Here is an 18,310-nt window from a genome sequence, read left to right as displayed (position 1 = left end):
AGTAAGCCTTTATGGTCTTTTCAGTAAGTTTATATCACATGATTTTTCTTGTAAAGAAGGTCAGAAGAAAGCTAAGCATGTAACATTTTCTAAGTCTAATAAAGCAGCATGGTGGTTCTTCATTTCAAGCTTTTACAGTGAGGATTCCTAAAATATTAGTTAACTAAAGAAAACAACAAACTTTGAAAGGGTATACCTGTGTCACAACCCTCTGAAGTAGCATACAAGATGTGAACAGACCTAATCCCTGCTTCCATTCAGATTTATTTTCATGCTTCCATTTTTTGCTCTTTGGTAATACAATAGTGGTAGGTGTGATCACTTTGTCTAGCCAACCAGACATAGCAGAGACTCTCACAGTTGTTGGTATCAAGAGACATAACTATGTTTTAAGGCTTTGCTTTGATGAAGCATAGATTTTGGTAATTTGAGAAATGGCTTGTTGATTAACTACTTATTTTTGCTACAATCTGATTTGATAAACTGCACCCACAGGCAGAGTTTCAAGAAAAGTTAAGCATAGCAATTGCCTACTGATGAAAGAGGATGCAAAGTATTTTAATTCCTCAAAACAGCTTTTATCTTCGAGACTGGTTCATACATCACTCTGATTTGCAAGATGCTTATTTAAAAGAAATCAAAACTTATTTATCTCTTCATAATTGAAGTTTGCTTTGAATCTTGTTATTTACATCTCTGCTGACTGTAACTACAAAAATTTTGTCTGCTCCTTGGAAATGCTGGAGAACTGGCAAGATTTTTTGAAAGATTTTAAAATCTACTTTTATGGAAGAGTTTCATTCCATGAACATTTGTCTTAAGTTATAAAAAACACACTTTAAAAAAGGATTTGTTTATGAAAATATACAGTATTATGAAATATAACAAAAGTTTGTGTTAGTGCTCTCTTTAAGCAATGGTCTTCAGTTGTAGACTGGCAGTATTACTGATTTAATTTTTCTTACAAGATATAACCAGTAATGTTCAGAGGTTTCTTTCTCTTGTTGAGCTCGCCACAAAAGCATAAGGCAATCTCACGTGGCTTTCTGGCTCTCTTAGAAATATTTCCATCATCCAAGGTTTCAACAGCAGACAACATGAATAAAGCCACTCATTCTCCTATCCATACTATATACGTAGGAGACCAAGGAACATTTGGATAGTAACATCGCAGTATGCAATCAAATGCTTTAGTTCAAGTACTTAAAGTTCTAGTTTCTATCGGTATCAAAATTATACTTTTTGGAAGATCAAATTGAACGAGACCGGATCACAGTCTTCCCAAAAAGGTAAATTAATTTAATCCACACATCTTTAAATCAGATGCTGAAGCATGGGGTCTTGTATCCTTTAGAGGAATCATGATATTTAACGTATATATGGTCATATTGAACAGGTAAATTACCCTTTGCCAAACTTTATTAGGATAATACATTAATCAGTAGGTATTAATACACCAACTAATATGTTTTTAATGTGTTAGTCTAAAATTAACTGAATAACTTCGTACTCTCTTATTGTAGGGAAACCTAGAATATGCAGTATTTACTTTTTATGCTACAGTTTTTTATTTATCTCATACTAATTCCAATCCCATGACACTGTTAATTGGAGGCTAAAAAACCAACAAAAAACCCAAAAGATAACCAAACAAAACCCCATACCCAGCTGTACAAGATTTTAAAAAGTATAACAGACATTAGTTAGAAATAGTTCTGTATAACCTCGATTTTACAAGATCAAGCTAAACAGGAATTGCATTTCATAATGTCACAAAATAAAGTTCTATCTTGTTTTCTAATTACATTAACGACACACATATAAAACTTGACTTCTTCCTGTCTTCCAAATGTTTGTAAGAATTGAAGCCTAAAACCGATAACTTAATCTCAAAATATAAGAAAAAATTACCTATGTAAAATCCAAGCTGAAGTTTTGGGGAAAGGAAATATCAGAACGTGAGGAAAAATCAACTTCTAAGACAAAAGAATAAAAGCAGGATTTTTTTTTTTAACATTACTCACCAGTAATATAAATGTAACACACTTACCCTCTTTGCTTATCTCTGCAATTGTAACCCATTCCAAGGTAATATGAAATCCACTTCCTTTTGTGTCCAATTCATCTTTTTCTACCCTAAGCAGCAGCACAGCTACTGAATGCATATCAGATTTTACAAATGAAACACTGTGTGCTATAATAAACGGACTTCCTAGTTCTTCATTAAATGCAATCTAGAAGACAAAATTGTATTTAAAAAAAAAGTCAGTTAAAACTGGAAGTCTTGCTCTTTCTCAGAAAGCAGTGAAAGGCTTCAGTGAATGTCAAATCAGTTAAAGTTTGCTTCCCACAAACCTCTCTGCCAATATGAATCCACAAATGTCATACATTTCTGGTTCCTCCCTCCTTGGCTATCAAGCCACTGTTCTGCAATGCTTTTAATTATTATTGTTTGCATTATAAAATCATTATAACGGCCCATTACACAAAGCACAAAGACCCACAAAACCACTTGCATTACGGCTGTTTACTACTACAACAACAGGATCCATAAACATAGCGTATCAACCAGGAAAATAGTCTCACACTCAAGACGAAAATGTAGGCACTTCATCAAGGCCCTCACTACTTCTCTAGACACCCCAACATGCTGAAAATCTTTGTAGACCTTGACATGTGCAAACAAGAAGATAAGAAGGTCTGCTGCATTACTGTCAGTGTTTAATCATCAAACAGTACTGAAAGGAGGGGGGCTCTTTATTTGCCTACTATCTTTACAAAGAGATTCAATTTTCCTTCTCTATAAAGTTTTATGAAGTGGAGTAAGAAACAAAAACCTACAACTAAATGAAGGAGTATAATATTCATGTGTAGGAGGAGCTACGGATAGAAGTTTTTGAATTTTTATGTATACCATTTGGAAAATTGCATCCATATTTGGATGGGACTAGGTAGGCAAGAGTACATAAATAATACTGTCATATTGAAAGGCTGTTGTGGTTTAAGCCCAGCCAGCAACTAAGCACCACACAGCCACTCACTCACTTCGCCCTGGTGAGATGGAGGAGAGAATCAGAAGAGTAAAAGTGAGAAAACTCATGGGTTGACATAAAGACAGTTTAATAGGTAACTCAAAAGCCACACATGCAAGCAAAGCAAAGCAAGGAATTAATTCACTACTTCCCATGGGCAGGCAGGTGTTCAGCCACCTCCAGGAAAGCAAGGCTCCATCACGCATAGCGGCTACTTGGGAAGACAAACGCCATCACTCCAAACGTCGTCCCCTTCCTTCTTCTTCCCACAGCTTTATATGCTGAGCATGACGTCATATGGCATGGGATATCCCTTTCGTCAGTTGGGGTCAGCTGTCCCAGCTATGTCCCCCCCCAACTTCTTGTGCAGCCCCAGCCTACTCACTGGTGGGGTGGTGCGAGAAGCAGAAAAGGCCTTGACTCTGTGTAAGCACTGCTCAGCAATAACTGAAACATCCTTGTGATATCAACACTTTTCAGCACAAATCCAAAACATAGCCCCATACTAGCTACTATGAAGAAAATTAACTCCACCCCAGCCAAAACCAGCACAAAAGCTAATAAGCACCACTGTAAACATGAAATAATTTCATACAGAAGGACTGCACTTCTTGTAGCATGAGACATTTAGCAGTTGGTACCTACAGCTGGAAGTTTTAATTGTACAAACGATGTATTTCAGCTTTTCCCAAAAAAGTACTCATTCAGCAAAAACCCCAAGACGACATAACAAAATGAATCCAAACGGCAGAGAAGAAGAAGAAATAAAACATTCTTTATTTGCTAGAACATTAACACATGAAAATGAAAGAATAAATGACAAGGAATTCAAGCTGCGGCGCTGAATGAGTCTAGGCTCAATCCATCTGTTGTTACTGAAATCTGATAAGGTTTGAGGATTTATGGGGTTGGGAAGTTAACATCACTGTAAACCACTGGGTGCCCTAAATACTCAAAAAGTGAATTTAAATGGTGGCAGAACCTCAAGATATAAATGTCATGTTTTTGTTACACTGACAACTCCAATTTATGTATGAACACTCTCGCACAGAACAGAATAAAAAACAGTTGGTATTTATTACCAACCACCTAAAGAACAAGATGACCTAGTTACTGAACTCTCAAAAAATGTAGGGGAAGGAGCTCATCAATCATGCTGAAATCTTCCCCTTCAGGACATAAACCTGATTTCCTGCCAATATTAAAACCTTGATGCCTAGGAAACTGCCCTCTAAAAAAGCAAATAGATGCAAAATGTGGGAGCTTTATACCAGATTTGTATTTCATTAATAAAGAGGAACTAACCACAGACCATGAGACTCGGTAGCTCAGGTAGAAACGTAACTTGGATATATTTGTTGTGTCCAAGCAGGATAATCAATACCATTATTAGTGTAGTAAGATCGTTTTGATGTGGATACAAAAAATGCTCCTTATCAACACTCTTTAAAAGAATTATGTAAACAATTTAATCACGAGAAACATAAAAACATACTTCAGTTACAACCAACTGTAATATAAAAATATAAAAATATTAAGCACCAATCCTTTTCCAGAGCTAAGTGCACAGTATGAATATTTTCCCTACCAGAGAGGTGGAAATATTACTGCTTACGTTATACCTGCTCTGCAGGTAACCCTCAGGGTTACTTATCAAAACTTTTTAATCAGCAGTTTTGTTTAAGTTTTATTCTAGTCTCTGTGGATGTTTTTTTTAAGATGGGGCAAAATAACTGGTGAATATTTCAAGCACAATTACATCTGCACAGACAAACATCACACAAGCCAGAAATCTCCTAACTTAAAAAATAAAAGTAGCTTTTAGCTTGGTTGACATTAATTTCAAACTTTGTAAAAAAATATATATGTTATTCCACAGACCAGTTAAAATAGCAAACAATAAAAGATAGGGGAAAAAAATCTTAGACAGACACATGTGAACAGGGAACGGAAAACAGAAACGTTTTTTAGAAAAAGTTCTGCTAGACAAGCACTTAGCCACCTATTTAGAAGCACTCACTTTTACTTAGATTCTTCTTCAGTCAAAAGGCTGTTTCCTTTCAAACACTTGAATTTTAAATATTTTGTGCATAAAGAAATAATTAATTTAGTCATTAGTTTGAACACAATCCTGTATCAGTGATACAGTTATGATTTAAAGCTTAATTCTTCACATTACATATGTGCAATTCTCATAAGAAATACAAGAATAAGAATTATTTGGTAGATGTACAATTCTTAAACATGTTATTGCACAACTTACCTCCCACTTTTCAGATGCACTGTTTCCACGCTTGCCTGATTTAATTAAATACAGTCTTCCTGTACCATCAGAAAGGGTAACCCATGTGGAAGATGAGAAGTGTATTGAGGCACAAAGGCGATTATCATAAGCTGTCAAGTCTGTAGGTAGCCTGAAAACTTCTCTTGGTTTTTGTAGAGCAGTGTCCTAAAGCAAACAGTCACACACTAAGACTTTATGAAGTATTTATCAATTTCAGTAAGTATTACAGACAAATTAAGAGTAACAAATCTCAGCAGCAATTCACCAGTTTCTTTTTTGCAAATATGCTTAACTGCACAAGGCAGGTAGCAAGCGCCATTCCCACATTTGTGGAAAAAGTGGTGGAATTTCATAATTCAGTTGGTTTCTATTTACTGAAAACATGAGTGTTCTATAATTGATATTTCAGCACTCCATTTTTTTCCTTCCATTTTACAGCACTAATTACATTTTGCATTGAAAAAAAAGGCTTTTCACTTCTTTTCCCCTGGCATGCCCATATAATTAATCACCTACCTCAAATAATTCTAGTCCCAGTAAAAATGTGGAGACTTTAAAAGAAATGAAAGCCACAGAACTGTACTCAAACTAGTTCATAAAAAGTCACTTCTAAATTAAAAAGAATTTTAGCCTATTCTCTTACACAACTGGTATGTTCAAGCTGCTATGTAATTTCTCAGCTTTCCTAGAGTGGTTATTTTGTTCAGTAAGTCAGAGAAGTAACAATTGTGATTAGCTAGCAAGGAAAAGCTGTACTAATTCATACCGTATTTGCAAATAACTTTTCCATCACATTATGATTATACTACACATCAGGCGTAAATTTATTTAGCATCCTGTGTCAGTGGCACACTGCAATCTTATTTTTTAAGCCAAACATAGATAGCATAGATAGTTTTTGAGCATGAATAAACAGAGACACTATAATGAACAAAGTGCACAGATGATACAATTCTCCAGTGAATAACAAATACATGGGTTTTTAAAAAATGATACATATCACTAAATGTTACAAAAATAAAACAAACCACAAAATGGAAAAATCCAGTATTTCTTGCTGCATAAAGTTTCCACAAATCAGCCTGACTGAATAATATTGCAAAATGACTGTTAGATTACCAGTTTCATCTATATTTCTAGTAATTGTTCTCAGAACTCCTGCTTTAGTTCAGCGTTGCCTTCTTCATTTCCTGCTAATTCTAACAGAAGAAACGGCTTTCCTGCTGTGAATTGGATTTCCAACTGTTGTCATTAAGTACAAAGGCATGTCTTCCAGGGTATCTTTTAGGGATTATTCTTTATCTTGTGCCTTCACTCTTACATACAGCCCTTTCTTTGCTGAATAAGACTTTGTAAATCTCAGCTCATTATTTGGCTTGCAGAATGCCAGCAACACTGCTGCCTGCTTAGCACTACGATTTACCTCCCTTTTTTGAGTTAAAGTAATCTCTGAATATCCAAGAGGCTTGTTAGAAAAAAAAAAAAAACCTGGCCAAATCTTTATGATTTGAACTGAATTTGGCATCACAGTTTAAAAAACGGTCAGGACATGCTTATCAGCAATAGAGCTTGATCTGCTACTTACTAAGCAGATCAGGCTGCAGCATTAAGAGCACAAACAAAATATTCTTACAGAAAAACATAAGATGCAGACTGGAGATTCAGCAACATCACAGTCACATCTCTACTTTACAATCTTTCAAATAACTGAAATAGAACTTAATTGCTTCAAGTTTTTCAACTGAACTAAGTAGTTGCTAAATAAAACAGGCTGTCAGTCAGTCACAAGTGGCGTCCCCCAGAGACTGACACAAGGCCCCACGCTGTTCAACATCTTCATAAATTACCTGGATGACACTAAACTAGGTGATGAGGTAGACATGTCACAAAGGAGAGCCATCTTGCACAGAGACCCAGATAGCCTGGAAGAGTGGGGTAGCAAGAACATCGTAAAGTTAAACAAAGACAAGTGCAAGGTCCTACACCTGGGACAGAATAACCGAAGAGCCCAGTACCAGCTAGGACCTGTGTGTCTGGGGAGCATCTTTGCTGAAAGGGACCTGGGGGTCCTGGTGGACAACAAGCTGAACGTGAGTCAGCAGTGTGCCGCTGCAGCAACAAAGGCAAATCGGATCCTGGGCTGCATCCACAGGAGAATTACTAGCAGTGGTAGAGACGTGATCATCCCACTCTATTCAGCGTTTGTAAGGCCACACCTGGAGTACTGTGCCCAGTTCTGGTCCCCACAACTGAAAAAAGACATGGTCAGACTGGAGAGGGTCCAAAGGAAGGCCATGAAGATGATCAAAGGGCTGGAAAACCTGCCCTGTGGGGGAAGACTGAAGGAGTTAGGTCTTGTCTCCCTGGAGAAGATTCAGGGGGGACCTCATCACAGTATTCCAATACTTAGAAGACAGCTACAAAGAGGCTCCCCTCTTCATAAGAAGTCACATCGAGAAGACAAGGGGCATTGGGTAAAAGTTACACCAGCAGAGGTTTCATCTTGACATAAAGAGAATTTTTTTTGCAGTGAGAACAGTCAATGACTGGAACATCATCCCCAGGGACACGGTAGAATTCCCACCATGGGAGGTTTTCAAGACGCAACAGGCCAAGGTGCTAGATAATCTCATCTAGACTCATTTTCCCATGGAAGGTTGGACCATATGATCTTTTGAGGTCCCTTCCAACCTGGGCTGTTCTATGATACTAAAACAAATGGTGGACACTAACTATAATTTTTTAAAAAAATAATAAATATTCACCACCTTGCCCCTTATACTGACTGATAGACTTCAGGATCTGATGTGGTCTCCAAAAAGGTCTTCTAGTAATAACAAACAAAAGCAATTCCTGTTGTTTCTGTACTGTATCTTAAAGAAACGTTTCTCATGAAGTTACGGTCTTTTCCCCTCATCTCTCAGACAGTTTTATATAAATCATAAATAAAACAAAACTAAATACAACACGTTTCATAGATATTTTGCAGGCTAGTGTACCTACACATATTTGAACAAATAAACAATCATCTCTGGAAAAAAAAGGTGCCTGACTGGCCTTTACAGATCAATATTTCCCTTTTTAAACCCAATCTATCTTCTTAATTCAACAACAAATAGATTATGTTGAGAACATAACTAATGGTCATAGAGCCAATTAAACTATTTTCAGTTTTATTTTACTAGGCTCATTTCCAGTCAGTTGATCTACAATCGTTTTAGAAGCTCCACAAATCAGAAAACTCTGCTTAGCAATAAGGAAAATCTTCCCTTGTTACTAAAAATCAACATTAGTGTCACAAAAATGAAAAGATATTTAAGTAGAAATACATTTTTAAAAATAGAAAAACAGAATTTGAAAGAAAAACATTACAGGAACAGTTTTGAAGATATTTACAAGTATGTTAAAGGAAGCACAAACAGAAGCATATTTTTGTATTGAAAAGGGGGGGGGGAACAAGTATTTATCTATTCTGTGCCACACAAAATGCACTCTCTTAGTACAGTAAGGGTGGGCTTGAGACTAAGAAACAGCAGTGAAAAAGTATTGGATTAAAACAGTGTCTCATTACAGGCCCCAGAATTTCAGCCACAAATTATAATATTTTCTAAGCATCTCCTGTCCCTCTGTCTTCCCTCAAGCAATGGATAGCTTGGGGGGTGAAATCATCTATATACGTATCTACTTCTAGTAAAAGAAACTCATTCTGATCTATAAAATAAGACAGTCAAAAACATACAAAGCACCATCTTTAAAAGAGTTCTTTGCACTTGTGCACGTGCATGCAATACAGAAAGAGCACATTTATGCATGCAAAGCATGCCGTGGGCTCATTTGTTGAGAAACCTGTATTTGAGGGGATTTCAAATCCTTCATATTTTCCAGATGTTATTAAAATCAGATGTGCACTTAAAACATGTTCGAAGGTAAGCAAGATAAATTGGATTTGGCTAAGTACCATTTTAATAAGCAACAGCAAAAAAGACCAGATGACAGATAGCCTGCTTGCCTTTTGGGCCTACTTGAATTTGTATTAGAGATTACTGTGTACTACAAAAAGGTACAAGGGCTATTATGAAACTTGCAATGGAAAAGATGCAAATTTGATTTTTAATTATTGGAAGCATTCAGGATCACTTTGTAGATTCAGTTGCATTACTATGCCCCTTGAACTATTTCACTAATTTATAACACATTCAGGAAGGGAGAACGAAAGAATTAAAACAAAAAAACAAAAAAACCCACCAACGAAAAAACCAAACCAAACAAACCCACAACCGAAACAAAAACAAACAAAAATCCCACAAACACTAGATACAAAGAATTTTGGCTTCCTCATCTTTTACTTAATTTTAAGGTTTCACTGAAAGGCAGTATTTTCTACAGTAAAAGTGTTCCATTGTAACTAGCAAGGTGCATGACTTCTGTGCCTGGGGGGGGGGGGGGGGAATCAAAGTCCCATGCATCTTATCATAGAAAGACCAAAAAAAAAAATCAAAATCCCATGCATCTTATCATAGAAAGACAAAACATCAGCCCCACTAACAGTGATTTACAGGGCTATACTATGTAACATTACAGAAGACCACACTTTTGTCAGCCTTCAAGTGAATCTTAACAGTAAGCTTTGAATAGTTTTAGATGTAATTTAAAAAAAAAAAAAAATAAATCAACTATCAACCATTTAATCTTCTAAAGCCCACATCAGATTTATCAGCACCAAGCAGGAATGTCAGGACTCAATACATCTCCTGAAAAAAGTGAAAAATAATTTTCATTACACATTACAAAGCTTCCCTCTCAATAGGCATGAAAGGAAATGATCTTATTCACAACCCTTCTGTTCACTAATTTAACTTTAGGCATTTATTAGAACAGTCTCTAATCTCAGTCCGACAATGAAAAGGATGGACTTACTTGAAGCTGAAACAAAACCTGTCCTCAAAACCCTTCTCTGTCAGATTTGTTTTTTGACTTACTGTTTCTCTGTTCACCAGCTGGTTAACAGGAGTTAATAGTAACTCCCTACTTCAGAAGTATGAGGGGATGCTGAAATACTATAGTCATGTTTTATACTAGTAAGAACTGGCTAAAACAACTATAGTCTTTTAACAGAAGTCAGATTTACTCACTGTAATTAGGTTTAAATGACAGCAACACAGTTTCTTTAAGAAAAAAATAGATGCAGCTTCCCATCAGACCCAGTTCTTCATCTCCCTTCACTTCCCTACAAAGATTCTTCATTTAACTATTTTTCACTCCCCAAGTCTCTCTCTTACCTCTTCCACTGGCCTTTAATTCTAGCTCTGCCCACTTCCATACTTCTTGACAGTGCACTCTACTTCCTTTTGGCCTCTGTCATTCTGTTCATCTATTCCAGATTTCATCTGGGTGCCTTCACTATTACAACCACCCCTTTCCTTTCAGCCACTCGTTTGCCTCACCTGCCTATGGCACTAACCCTGATTTTGAGCCTTTTAAGCAGCCCAGGTTTCAAATTTGTACAGAAATTCTGAGCAAACAGTTCCTCTGCAGGCAAAGTCAGGCAGACCAAGCCGGGGTGTACTCCAGTTGCTCAGGATAAGGAGCCAGTGTGCAGGTACAAGAGGTAAAATGTAAAATGCAAGCTTAAAAACTCCCTCTGTTCCTGACTCCCCTGCACCAGGCTCCATTTAAGTAAGCGTGTCTTAGCTTACATAGTTAAGTAGTGAAATTTTACTTAGGTTCTTTGGCATGCCCGTAAGATTTAAAGTGGTATGCCTGTAAAATGTAAATTTTTTAAGTTGTACTAAGAAATTGTATTGTTCCAAAGCCACAAACTGTTTGTCATACTGTAAAAACAAGCGATATTTCGTAAGAGATTTAAAATAAGAATTAATTTTCCAAGGAAAAGACAGGGAATGAGAAAAGAAAAAACATACCAAAAGAGAAAGGAAAAAATAAAAACTCTAAGTTATATGGCAATTTCCACAAAGTAGCCATAACAAATATAAAACTTCGTTTTTATGAAAAATCAAAATATCTAGGCATTGGACACGTCTCTCTAACTGAGCAAAAAACCCCACAACCCAAAAAAACCCAACTCAGTGATCCTGACACTACACTACCCATTGGGTCTTTAAAACAAAGTACTGATGAGGGCTTATTGAACGAAAGAAATCCAATAGCTGTAATAGAAGAATGTTAAAGCTTTTATGTAGTATTTCCAGTCAAGTTAGGGTAACAACTTTCTCAAGCCAGTATAAAAAAAACACTGGAATACCCATCCATCAACTTAAAAAAAAAAATGCTCATGTTGATCATTTTTCTTTTTCAGTTATGTTTGATGTTGAGCAAGTGGCGAGGTATTATCAGACTTCACAGATGACATCTTTTTAAACATCTAAGTTGCAGGGGTAATTCCTGATTTATGGATAACTAACACACTCCCATATTAGAATCAAAGTCGCAACAGAAATAGGAAGCAGAACTAGAAATACTTGCGTGTTAAAAAGCCTATGTGTTCTTTCACTTTGGATTTAGGATAAGCATGTTAACCTGTTTCACCTTCTGTTTTAGAGAAGACTGACATTAATTTTAATTGTGGCCATTGCTAATTTGTAAGCTATACTTGGCTGAAAACTATTATTTGTACTATACATATGACTAATATAGGGCCAGGCACATTTGTAATAAGACACCTTGTTGATGTTTCTGAATACACATTCCTTTTATACATATGCAAACATGTTTCCTTTGCAAAACAGCATTGTATTGCGTATTAGGACACAAGATGGAGGCTATTTATTTCACTAGAACCCCTGACAAGATATTCACCAAATGCCATTTTCTTGAAGATTCCAATGGACCCACCAGTCCTAGGGAAGAATATTTATTATTTCATTTACTGCATATAAAAACGCAAATTACTGCCTGTCATAAAATCCTTTATCTAGTTTATCTGCTAAGAAAGAAATTTACACACTTTAGTGCCCTCCTAATAAAGGAATGTATTGGATGTCTGTGCTGTGCTGGCACTGGGGAGCTGCAGGGCTGCCCCGTGCCACACAGCCACTTCCAGCTGGCTCCAGTGGACTCGCCACAGGGCACAGCTGAGCCCGTCAGCCAAGACGGTGGTGCAGAGCACAGGTTCGCCTGTAGCCCTTGGAGAAGATCATGGGGAAGGAGGTTGTCCCCCTGCAGGAAGACCACAGTGGGACAGATATCCACACTGCAGCCGACGGAAAGCCCATGCTGGAGCAAGCTCCTGGCAGGAGCTTTGTGTGGCTTTGTTGCCCATCATAGAATCGTAGAATGCTTTGGGATGATAGGGACCTTTAAAGGTCATCTAGTCCACCCCCCCTGCAATGAACAGGGACATCTTCAACTAGATCAGGTTGCTTAGAGGCCCAACCAACCTGACCTTGAATGTTTCCAAGGATGGGGCATCTAACACCTCTCTGGGCAACTTCTTCCAGTGTTTCACCACCCTCATCATAAAAAATTTCTTCCTTGTGTTTAGTCTAAATCTACCCTCTTTTAGTTTAAAACCATTACCCCTTGTCCTATCACAACAGGCCTTGCTAAAAAGACTATCCCCATCTTTCTTGTAGGCCCCCTTTAAGTACTGAAAGGCCACAATAAGGTCTCCCCGCAGTCTTCTCTTCTCCAGGCTGAACAACCCCAGCTCTCTCAGCCTTTCCTCATAGCAGAGGTGTTCCATCCCTCTGATCATTTTTGTGGCCCTCTTCTGGACTCACTCCAACAGGTCCATGTCCTTCCTGTGCTGAGGACCCCAGAGATGGATGCAGCACTCCAGGGGGGGTCTCAGCAGAGCAGAGTAGAGGGGCAGAATCCCCTTCCTTGACCTGCTGGCCACGCTTCTTTTGATGCAGCCCAGGATACGGTTGGCTTTCTGCGCTGTGAGAGCACATTGCTGGCTCATGTCCAGCTTTTCATCTACCAGTACCCCCAAGTCCTTTCTCCTCAGGGCTGCTCTCAATCCCTTCATGCCCCAGCCGGTATTGATACCAGGCATTGCTCTGACCCAAGTGCAGGACCTTGCACTTGGCCTTGTTGAACCTCATGAGGTTCACACTGGCCCACTTCTCAAGCTTCGGCCCACTTCTCAAGCTTGCTACTTGCTCTCATCCTACTCTATTTTTAATTGGCAATAAATTAATTTAATTTCCCCCAAGTCAAGTCTGTTTTGCCTGTGACTTAATTGGTAAGTGATCTTCCTGTTTTTATCTCAACCCACAAGCTTTTCTGTCTTATTTTCTCCCTGTCCTGTTGAGGAGAGGGAGTGAGAGAGCATCTCAGTGGGTGTCTGGCAGCCAGCCAAGGTTAACCAACCACAAGGAAAAAAAACCACAAAAAATGAGATTGTGACAAGCCAGCGTTCACAGAAGGCTTTCCCTGACAAGCTTCTTTCTTTTAGACCTTCCTACTGGGAATCCAGATAATCTCAAAAGATTTGGAAGAAGTCCCAGAAGATTATTCTGTCTCAGCAAGAGTCTGCCAAAGGCTCCAACTGCCTATATGTTCTATGAAAAGTGAAAGAACTATTTTGCAGCTCCAGTTCTCAGCCTACCATCCTCTAGAAACCTGTATTTCCTGGAAAATCTAGAACTACCATTTCAGGATTTTTCTCACCTTAGCCCCAGCCTAGTAATTTCCACTCCCAGAACCTTGCACAGAATAAGTCGCACTCTCTCAAAAAATCATACATCATCCTGTGTTTTCTTTTGTCCCACAGGGCTAGAGGTCAAATTCCTTGTCAGCATGACAATGGATATTTTCCTTTCCAAACCTGAAAATTACATGTAGTCAGTTATAGCAATGAAATAAGTTTAGGCCAGTACTCTGTGGACTGAAGAGCAAAATGTTCTGTGGAGTCTAGAGAGAAGAGTATGAAGAGATTCCATAAACTTTAAACATCTCAGCAGTATACAATCACTCTGAATATTTGATTAACAGAAGGTTAATGACTTTCTCCTCCACCCAGCTCCTTTAAAGATTCCTTCTATTTAACACTCTCACAGTCTAATTAATCTTATGTCAACCAACATGATTCCAAAAGTCAGATTACAGTAACTGGAAGAAGTTGTCACACCAAAATATATGAATGAAACAGGAACAGCTATAGAAGGAGGAAAGTATTAATATGTGACACATTTTGTATTTTCTAGAATTATATTAATCTCATAGCAGAATTCAAGTGACTTGCTATATATTTTTATGTAAAAATCAAACATCAGCCCTGAATCATTTACTGCCAGAGCAAATCTTATTATGAGAATGGAGTATCGACGTGTTATTACCTTTCTCAACATAAAGTGTTAACTAAATAACTGGTTATGAATGAAGCATTGCTATTTAAATTAGCTAACAACTGGATACAGTTATGGACTTCTTTTTCCTTCTGCATAGATGAACATTTAAGAAGCTATACTTGATGAATCAAAAGGATTGAGTTAATCAAAGTAATGAAAACAAAAAAACCTACTTTGTGGTGAAAAACTGGAAGCATATATTTTCTGCTCATCAGGATACAAGTCAAAATTGTCAGAGATACAATCTTACTCTAAATTATACATTCAAAGCTAAGAAGACATTGTGATAGCTGCAAAATCAGTGCCAGTATGCAGTCTTCTATTCCTTAAAGACCAAGCACTACAATTGCATGTACCAGAAACACCGTGTCCATAGAGCCGTGCCCTTTCCCCTCCAGAATAATGAATGACTTTGTAATGGAAACTAGTGCATCCATGCATTAAAATGGCTCAAAAGAAACAGAAAGTTTGACTACTTAAGAACATCAGTATAAAAGCAGAGAATTGTCATGTTTTTCAGACTTGGTCTAGCTTGCTTACATGCTATTTCAAGTCTGCGCAGGACCACCAGCATCTTTTTGCCTCCAATGAGTGATGTCCAGATTAACCTATTAGTATGTAAAGGCTTTCATTTCTGATTCTAATGTGTACAGCTTCTTTCTCTCCTTATACCTACAATGACTGGATTTTCAAATTATCAAACAGACAAACATCAAGTAACATAGGGGAGAAACAGCTGGCAACTAGAAAAGAAGTGTCCACTCTTTTCTTCAGCTTGTCACCACATCTCTGTCTTCCCCAGAATGGAAGCGGATGCAATACTATTTCAATACTAATGCAATACTACTAATGAAAAGATGTCAGAAACCTCACTTAAACCTTTTATCCTTCCCATTGAACTGCATTTTTGTTAATCTACCTGTCTTCCTGGCAATAGCTTCCCCCAGTTTTTGCATTTGAATCCTCCTTGCTGTATTTTCTATCTTATCTACCCTCTACCTTTTCAAATTCAGTAATTTTTAGAAAAAGTTTATTCTTACCAGAGTCACTGACAGATTCATAACCCTTCCAAACTGATCAACATAGTAGACATTATCCTGGTACCAGGAATCAAGGTGAAGGTAATTATACATGCCAAAAGCACGCATGTGGTCAAGGGTATACTGATCATCACGGAGTTTCACTTCTGCTACAGCTGGGGGGAAAAAAAAAAAAAAGACCATTTTAACAATTATTTGTTTATAATTTAATTATTTAAAGTTCAAACTAATAATTTAAAAATAGTTATTCCATCCTTAGTCCATAGGTCTGGTTTATTTGAAGAAAAATACATTATGTGTACATAGTTTTAAAATTTCACCATGAACTTGGAAAGCAGGTCATACACACTGAAGGTCACTGTTGTCATTCACTGTGACTATTACCATTTATAGCAGCCCATACTGTCTCTTACCAACATGTGTTGAGATCCAGTTTGTCAATAACCCACACAAGATGAAACACACATGCAACAACTAAGTAAAACCTACTTTTAAGTCTGCTTGCAAAGGGCATGAATCACTTCTGATATGTACATGGTACTACAGTAAGGGAAAAAACTTCTGCTCTACGGTAACTCCAAGAAAATAACAGCCAAAAGAAATATTCCATCTAACTACATGGATTTCATAGTCTTAAATACTGAACCAAGCTATCAACACTTGCAAAGCAAAAGATTAAAACAGTACAAAGCAGAATTAGTACATGGTCATTACTAAAAAAACTCTGCTCCTAGCATTCCCACTGAGGTTGAAATCTTGATAAATGTCTGAGATACCACCAAAATTTCAGACTAAGCTTTTTCTAAATCAAAGAGGCTGTAAAGAATGGCTACTCACTATAACGGTACCTTCTTCAAGGCAAGAAGCATGCTACTTACAGTCATCCACTTGAGCAAGATTTTTCCAAATAGGAACCCTCTCCTCAGCTACCAGTAATCACAATGGGGGTTATCTTTCTAAGACTAACCAAGTTTTTATTTAAACTAGCTTCAGCTCTTTCTTCCTATTCCATATCTATACAGAGATCAAGCAGCTGTAGGCCCAACATCTCAAAATACAAAAAAATCTCAAGTTTTAACAAAGACATTAGCAGAGGTCTAGCCCATCCTTCTGCAAATAGTTACTTGCAGTTACTGTCTCAGACAGAATGGAATTCCAGTTCACTCTCCAGTACAGTCATCCCAGGATCCTTAGCTTCCCTGCAGGAAGTTTATCTCCAAGTTCACACAACAAGCAAAACCCTTTAGAAAGTTATAAGTAAACTCTGTCAGCCCATGATGATTAGCCTTCAAACCCAGGGTATGGGTAAAGCACCTCAAGGCTAATCCTTCTCATTGCAACAGTTATTTTTAGTTCCTACTTTTTCAGCTTCCACTTTCTTCTCTTTTCTTCTCAGAAACAGAGCAAAACTATTTCCAGTATTTCACTTCTATCCACCCCCGTAACAGGGACCATTCACAACTCTATGCAGCAAAACCTACTGAGGAAGTAGTAGTTTATTCTAGTCCATCAGAACACCAGTTACTGCAAACAGCAGTTCATTTGACAGTGCAATCATTGCTACTGCATAGCTATCACAATACCATCATCAGATAGTCACTAGATGGCTCAGAACTGACCCCATTAGAGATATTGGCTATTAACATAAAAGTGGCTATAGGAAACTATGCAAGATTATACTGTCTGATTAATTAAAAAACCCAGTCATACTATACAAAATGCTTGCAAAATGACAGTATAATTAGCAATTAGTCTCCTAATCACTGTTGATATTTGGAAACCAACAGCATTAATTCCACTCAGCTCAAATCATTATTCATATTCACCACACAGGAGGTATTTCCGTACCTCTGCAATTAATAAATTACTGTTCTCCAAGCCATGGCCCTTCAAAAAAGGCTAGAATATCAACAAAGGAGTGAGAAGAAAATACACCTGTCATAATTGGAAAGACTGCTACCCATTCCAATTTCTACTTTAACTAATTAGGATATTTTACAGTAAATTTCACTGTAAAAGATATTAGAAGGATGTGTTGTGAAAACGTGTTTTAAAGCTGTTTGTACAATCAAGCTTTATCACAGAGATATTTTTCTCAACACGACAAGAGATGATGTGAATATCCTGTAAACAATTAAAGACAAACCAAACATAATCTACCATAATTATTTTCAGTGAAACCAAGTACATGTCATCTACTTCCTGTATAGCTACATTAACTGATCTGCTGAAATTACAATACACATGCGGAAGCACGTAAAGCTTTTTCAGCACAGAAAGCCTAAAATTGTCTTATTTTGTAAAGCTTCCTTTCTCCACTTCTCCCTCCTGAATAATAAGGGGTCAGGAATAGGAGATTCAAATCCCTTGCATAATTGCAATATGCAATTAATTCTTCATAAACAGAAGTCAGAAACTATATAATTTGTAGGTGATTTTAAACCAGTAAATCAAACAAATGTGTACTCTACTGTCATGAAACACTTCACATAAGGTTATCAACTGCTTGCAGAATGTGTCCTGTATATATAGCTCTCTGCCAAGAAGTAGTAATTGGAGAAACTATTCCATCCTTGATTAATTGAGATTCATTCTGTGATCAAGTGAAATCTGTGCACAAATGCCATCTGCTATCACATA

At 37.3% G+C, this 18,310-nt stretch overlaps 1 protein-coding gene across 3 annotated transcripts in view; it reads right to left on the bottom strand.

The window, feature by feature from the left end:
- NUDCD1 (NudC domain containing 1) overlaps positions 1-18,310 on the bottom strand; it is a 54,305-nt gene that overhangs the window by 29,497 nt on the left and 6,498 nt on the right. For all 3 annotated transcript variants that reach the window (XM_082323267.1, XM_082323268.1, XM_082323269.1), the window contains 3 exons: positions 15,671-15,825; positions 5,296-5,481; positions 2,051-2,234 (listed from right to left, as the gene is read on the bottom strand). In XM_082323267.1, the coding sequence (XP_082179393.1) occupies positions 2,051-2,234; positions 5,296-5,481; positions 15,671-15,825 (525 nt within the window). The remainder of the gene's footprint in view (positions 1-2,050; positions 2,235-5,295; positions 5,482-15,670; positions 15,826-18,310) is intronic.

The sequence above is a fragment of the Platalea leucorodia genome, assembly GCF_965183815.1.
Source record: "Platalea leucorodia genome assembly, chromosome: 1".
In the NCBI taxonomy this organism is placed as follows: domain Eukaryota; kingdom Metazoa; phylum Chordata; class Aves; order Pelecaniformes; family Threskiornithidae; genus Platalea; species Platalea leucorodia.
The sequence above is the reverse complement of the archived record's forward strand: the minus strand, read 5'-3'. Positions and strand labels throughout refer to the sequence as shown.